Source organism: Sphaeramia orbicularis, chromosome 3 (assembly GCF_902148855.1).
Source record: "Sphaeramia orbicularis chromosome 3, fSphaOr1.1, whole genome shotgun sequence".
In the NCBI taxonomy this organism is placed as follows: domain Eukaryota; kingdom Metazoa; phylum Chordata; class Actinopteri; order Kurtiformes; family Apogonidae; genus Sphaeramia; species Sphaeramia orbicularis.
In genome coordinates, this window is record NC_043959.1 from 45,200,893 (window position 1) to 45,206,892 (window position 6,000).

General features: G+C 36.6%; 1 protein-coding gene across 2 annotated transcripts in view; it reads left to right on the forward strand.

Annotated features, from left to right (window-relative positions):
* The window catches only part of kiaa1549lb (KIAA1549-like b), a 112,914-nt gene extending 107,126 nt beyond the window's left edge, over nt 1-5,788 (forward strand). The window contains exons 21-22 of one of the 2 annotated variants that reach the window (XM_030130817.1): nt 786-937; nt 2,909-3,172. In XM_030130817.1, coding sequence (XP_029986677.1) covers nt 786-937; nt 2,909-3,172 — 416 coding nt within the window. Of the gene's footprint in view, nt 1-785; nt 938-2,908 lie in introns of both variants that reach the window. The other variant, XM_030130816.1, reaches the window with a different exon arrangement.
* Nucleotides 5,789-6,000: the final 212 nt, after the last annotated feature.

A 6,000-nucleotide genomic window follows, 5' to 3' on the forward strand; every position in this document is an offset into this window, starting at 1 on the left:
CTGCTTTGTCCCAGCTTTAGTCTGTATGTTCCAGGTAAAGTGGGGACCAGAAGACGACTGGAAACCACCAGTGACCAGACATGACAGACTGAAATGTCCTATGGTGCTGCTAGCTAAAACTGCTGGAGCGAAATAAATCAATTTGATATCAATCCAACATTGACAAAGACGAAAACGAAGGGAATTTTATCCATAATTTTTATACGTTTTAGTTAGTTTTGTAAGCTCACAATACAGTTTCAGTTAGTTATCATTTTTTTCTTTTAATTAGAGTTTTTATTTATTTCAGTTAACGAAAATGTTTTTACAATTTTAGTTTTCGTCATTTCGTTCGTTTTTGTTAACGATAATAACCTTGTTTTCAAGGCACCCAAAGCGCTTTACATTATTGATCCATTATTCATTCACTCACACATTCACACTCTGGTGGTGGTAAACTACGTTTGTAGCCACAGTTGCCCTGGGGTTCACACCTAACAGCCCCTCTGACCACCACTGAACATTCCTAGGCATTCATACACCAGTGTGAGTGACACTGGAGGCAAGGTTGGTTAAGTGTCTTGCCCAAGGACACAACGCGCACATAAGTAAGACAGAGCGGGATTCGAACCACCAACCCTTCAGTTATTAGACGACCCGCCACCCATGACTGAAGTGACATTTTTAACAGGAAACTACTAATCTGTAAAGTATTACATTTCAAATGCAACCTTCCCAACACTGACACTGACACTCACAAATCTGAATGTGTTCTCTGGTGAATGTTTCTCTTCTCTCCTCTGTAGGAAACCCAATAACAGCTGTCTACGCCATCCCAGCCAGCAGATCCGGTTACTCAGAATACTTCGTCTCCACACCGCCCACCTCCTACCACAGTCCCTCCTGGATGTCCTATCCTCCTGAGCCTGAGGATGTGCCGCCACAGTGGGCAGACTCTGTAAGGAAGCATAAGGAAACCACTCCAACCTATAAAATACATCAGAATGATAAAACATGGAATGGTTGACAAATGTTAACTCAAGATTCATTCACTATGTATTTCCATAGTCTTAAACTGCATCTTACAGTGTTTTTGAACAGATGGAGTTAGCTTTGTAGTTATGGACTTGGTTCAGTTTTTGTCTTTGTGTAATCCCTGTCTCTGCTTAGGAGGTATTTTACTTTGGATGACAATGCCTCCCTGACCTTTTTCCTCTTCTTCTATTAATATATACTGACTTTGATGACTTTGGCCTTGTTCCTGTGAGAGGTTTTGTTGTAGAGTTCACAGAGAATGAGGCCTGTTCCTAGTGATGATATTAGTGTGTGTTAGCTTGAATTTTGCACAGGTTTTTTTTATACAGTTGCTGAATGTTACGACTGACATTTCCATTTTAACCCTTTCATGCATGAAATATGAGAACCTTAGTCAAGATTTTTTCTTGAGTGATTTTATTCCTCCTTAGGCATAAAAAAAACAATGTGATCAAGTTTTCTTTTCTATAGAGTTACAAAAATATCCATGCATTTAATTTTTGAAGTAAAGAAACATATGTTTAAAACCCAATATGAGAAAGTGATATGAAAACAATGAAATAAAAACATTTGTAATGCTGCTAATCTGATGTCTTCTCACATTTTAACATATTCTAATGCTAGTAATTACTCACTTCATGGAGATAATATGCAAAAAAAAAAAAAAAAAAACCTTTTTGTCTAACAAATAACAATTGATTTACACTAAAACATGTCACTGAAGATCAGGTTTATCAAGAACATCAAAGTTACAGTAATGGTATGAATGTCAGGGTATGAGATGGTGTGTAAGTGTCCACTGTGTTGGCTGATATGAAACTAAAACAACAAAACCTATTAATATACAAGAAAACAACTGTAGAATAACTGTCCACTTTAGTGACTTATGCATGAAAGGGTTAAACTCCATCTGCTGAATTAGACTCAATCAGAAGCTTCAGAAAATGCTGCTAGGTGCATCAGTTAAACAAAAAAGAACTATTCTATTCTTTGAATAATTGTTAATTTTTCCCATTTAACTGAATGTGGAATAGAAACTGCACTCATCCTACTAGTGTCTGAACTACAGAGGAAGATGAAAGTGGGTAAACACAGAGACACAAAATAAGAAGATCAGCAGGGAAATATACTTCTGTTATGTAGGTGAGATTTGTCTTGTGTAGACTTTTATGGCACGGGCACCCAAAAAGTATTTCTCATTCTCTTATCTATCCACAAACAGAATTGGGTTTCAAATAATACCCTCCTACCTTCTCTTTTGTTTTTCATTAAAGTCGACCGGTTCCATTCGTCTTGTCAAATCTGTTGTTGTCCATGTGACCCTCCCTCCTCTTCCGTGCGTTGGACTCTTCTCTTTTGTATGGGTGTTCTGTTTTGTTCTGTCTGTTTGCCTGTTTCAACCAGATGCCTTCACGCAGTGTCTTTTTGCAGAACCAGTGTCATTTAGAAACCATTTGCTGAACTGAATTTAAGGCTGGCGTTGAGGGGACACAGCAAAATACCGGGGTAGTTGAGCACATTTCCTAAATGAACACTTTTTTATTGTGAATTCATCCTTTTCTTATATTGTATGGTGTAAATCTGACACTATCCACATCAAACATAAACCATTTGTGCTGTTCAAACACTGTTTGAACCGAGTTCCATTTCAGAGTCATCTATCTAGATCTCATTTTTAGTTCCTTTTATTTTGGATCATTTTTGTACTTTTTCCCAAATACAAATTTTCTCGTCACCCATTGAATTATGTCTAAAATTATGGCAGAATAGAACCTTTTCACGCAAAATAAAAACAAACAAATGCCCATAATACATGGCTTTTAATTGAGTTGACAGCTATATTTGATAGGTAGTAATAATAAAATACTGATGTTATTTCTGCCCTGTTTTCCAGGTACCCCTGCCCGGGTATGTAGAAGCTTTTCCTCATCCTCGTTACCCCCAGGGGAGTCCCATGAGGCTCCCCCTGCAGTACAACCCGGCACTGGAGCAGCCACCCTCGGCCCCCAGCACAGCATCCCAGCAGAGCCTGCCCCAGGTGGTGAAGGACATGGACAGCATGCCCCTGAGCAGCCTCTCCACCTCTGCACTGGTGCAGGCGATTCGGCAAGAGGTGGCTAAGCTCGCCAAGAAGCAGAATGACATATTTGAGTTCTAGGTGTAATTCTGCCCCCTTGTGTGCAGGAAATGTATAGTCAGCCGTTGGTCTTTAACAGCAGCACACAGAGGTGGTACTCCTTCGGACTGATTTTTTATGTTTGTATGGTTAAACAGACAGATCTTCTTTAACCACTGATTACCCACTGATTTATTTTTTCATTTCTCACATCAATCAGTGTTTTTCAACTCCTGACTTAACAGAAACAGAAAAAAAATTATAGGTTTTTTGAAAAAGAAAATATTATCCTCCACAACTGACGATGTCCCAAGTAACTATGTGCATCTCTTATTTGTAGATATGTCGATAGGATACGCGAAATATGGAAAACATTGTTTTTTTCCCCAAGATTAGACATTTTTTGTGAATCAGCATAGTTTGAGAAAAGAGGAAAAGCGTTATTTTGTCTGTACTGAGAGGACCAAATTCTTCCTGTCAGATGGTTAGTTTTAGACCACAGTGTATATGAGCATGTACAGTAAGGACATCATGTAGCTATTTTTATTAAATAACAGCTTCAAAAATTGGCAGCATTAAAATCAGTTCAGTAAAGCGTCACAGTATCATACAACATCCAAGATACATGATGAATATCCAAAATGTCCACTGTGTGTTTCATTAACACCACGGCAGTAACAACATGCACCACTATGACCTCTGATTTTTAGAACTTTTTTGCGTAAATGCACTATATTTCTATCTTCCATTTTCATTGATGATTACCTTTGCCTTGTTCTTTATGCATCTGAAACAGTGGAAAGCATTTATCTTTGCAATATTTGTTACCCTGTGCAACAGCAAAACAAGGTTTTATCAGTCATGTCCATTTGTTTGTGTGACCAGCATTACTCATGAACAGATGCATCTTTAACAGTAAACCTGGATCATCATAGGCCTACCTATATTTATTCTACATTAGATTTTGGTGCAGCTAGTTTAAGAATTAATGAGAATTTACAATGACAAATGAATAATTGTCTTTTAACAGATGTTTTGGTTTTTTTTTTTTTTTTTGCAGGGATTGCATCCCCTTTTGGATGCAGCTCACTTGCATTAACATATCATTTATTTGAACAATAATGAGTAAACATGATATTACTGAACCCGAGGAACCACAAGTATGAAACAGCTCCTCTAAACATCTACGAACCTCGACTTGAGTATTTGTTTCTCTTGAAGAATTACAAAACACTTAAGCTAAAATGTTTAATCTCAATATGTGCACTGACAACTGAGTCCAATGGTTTAAACATGAACATTTTTCACGCACATTCAACCTCAAAGCCTTTGCAACATAACCATGTGTACCGCTGCTTTGCTCTGCTAGTGGCAGACTTTCATGAAAATGAGTTAGCAGACCTTAAGTTATTGGAATAGTCTCAGTGGGCTCACTGCATGAATAAAATAAAAGTTTCATGTGGACATATGACCTGACGAGACTACATCAATGCTGTTGTTTTTATAGGTGTGTGAACTCTGATGTTTTTTTTGGAACATTTCAAACTCTACTCAGATCGACTGTGTAGTACATGACCTGTGTACAAGGCCTCCCTCATAAAACAATTAGTCTAGTTAATATTGTAAACACTACCCTGAGAATATCACTGAGCTTCTAAAGTCTGAGGTGTATAAAAACTGAAGTACAAGGTTACTACAGAATAGCTTATAAATGCCTTCTTTACATATTTTTTTGTTTAAATTAAAAGCTATGAAACACAAGTCATGAGGTGATTTCACTAAACCCTTTAGTCACTATTTTGAAACATATCATCTGCTACTTAAATCTCAATCATTCAATCATCACGTCCAAGTGTGTCAACATATTTTATTACTTTTTTAACGTCAGGCTAAGACATTGAGTCAAATCATGGCACAATACAATGCACTCAGCTATGTAACTGCATAATACGACATATAAAGTCTGTCAGTCATCGTCCTCAAACAAAGATTCATACTCATATTTCACTGTGGCATAAAAGCCATCAATAGGTTATGATGAGCCCACTCTTAGTGCAGAACAGCTGGCCTGAAATGAAAAGCTGAATTGATTAGAAGCGAGTACATGTAGGTTTATGGCAGGTGTGTTGCAATGCATTTTGCATAAACATGCAAAAGCTCTAGATCGCCTACTTTAACTATATTATTGCAAATCATACGGAATGCTTTGCTGATTATAATAATCAATGCTGTCATAAGAGAGTTGTCAGATGTGACACATGAAGAAATGCCTTTAAACCATTTTTTCCTTTTCTAGTGTTGCTATTAAAGCAGTCTTCAAATAAATTAAGTTTTTTGCATTATGACTTTTCAACAAATCCTCCCACTCTTCTAAGAAATGCTTTTTTATACTCATGCCTGTTGGTGTGTAAGTAGGTATAAGAATAACCTGTGTCTTTTTGTTGCTTGTTTCTTCAGGATTCATTTGACTCATTCATCATCGGAGCACTTAATGTCTTAAGAGCTGTAAAGATTACAGTAAAACCATTTTGTGTATAACAGAATTGAACACATGTCCACATTCAATTCCGGATAACTAAAAAAAAAAAAAAAAAAAAAAAAAAAAAACAACAACTAGATGGTATATTGGTTTAGAAAAATGAAAAAATATTTATTCTACGAAATTAAATATGAAGTGAGCTAATCCTATTAAAATCAATGTCTTTTGTTCTTCTGACTGGGATCCTCATTTCATCTGCTTGTTCTTGTTATATTTAATGTTCTTGAGAAATTGATGTGAACGAGTGACCATGAGACAGATGGAGAATGACAGAAATATTAGCTTACATGATTAAAATTAAATAAAAGATTTTATTAGAAGAATGGAGTCA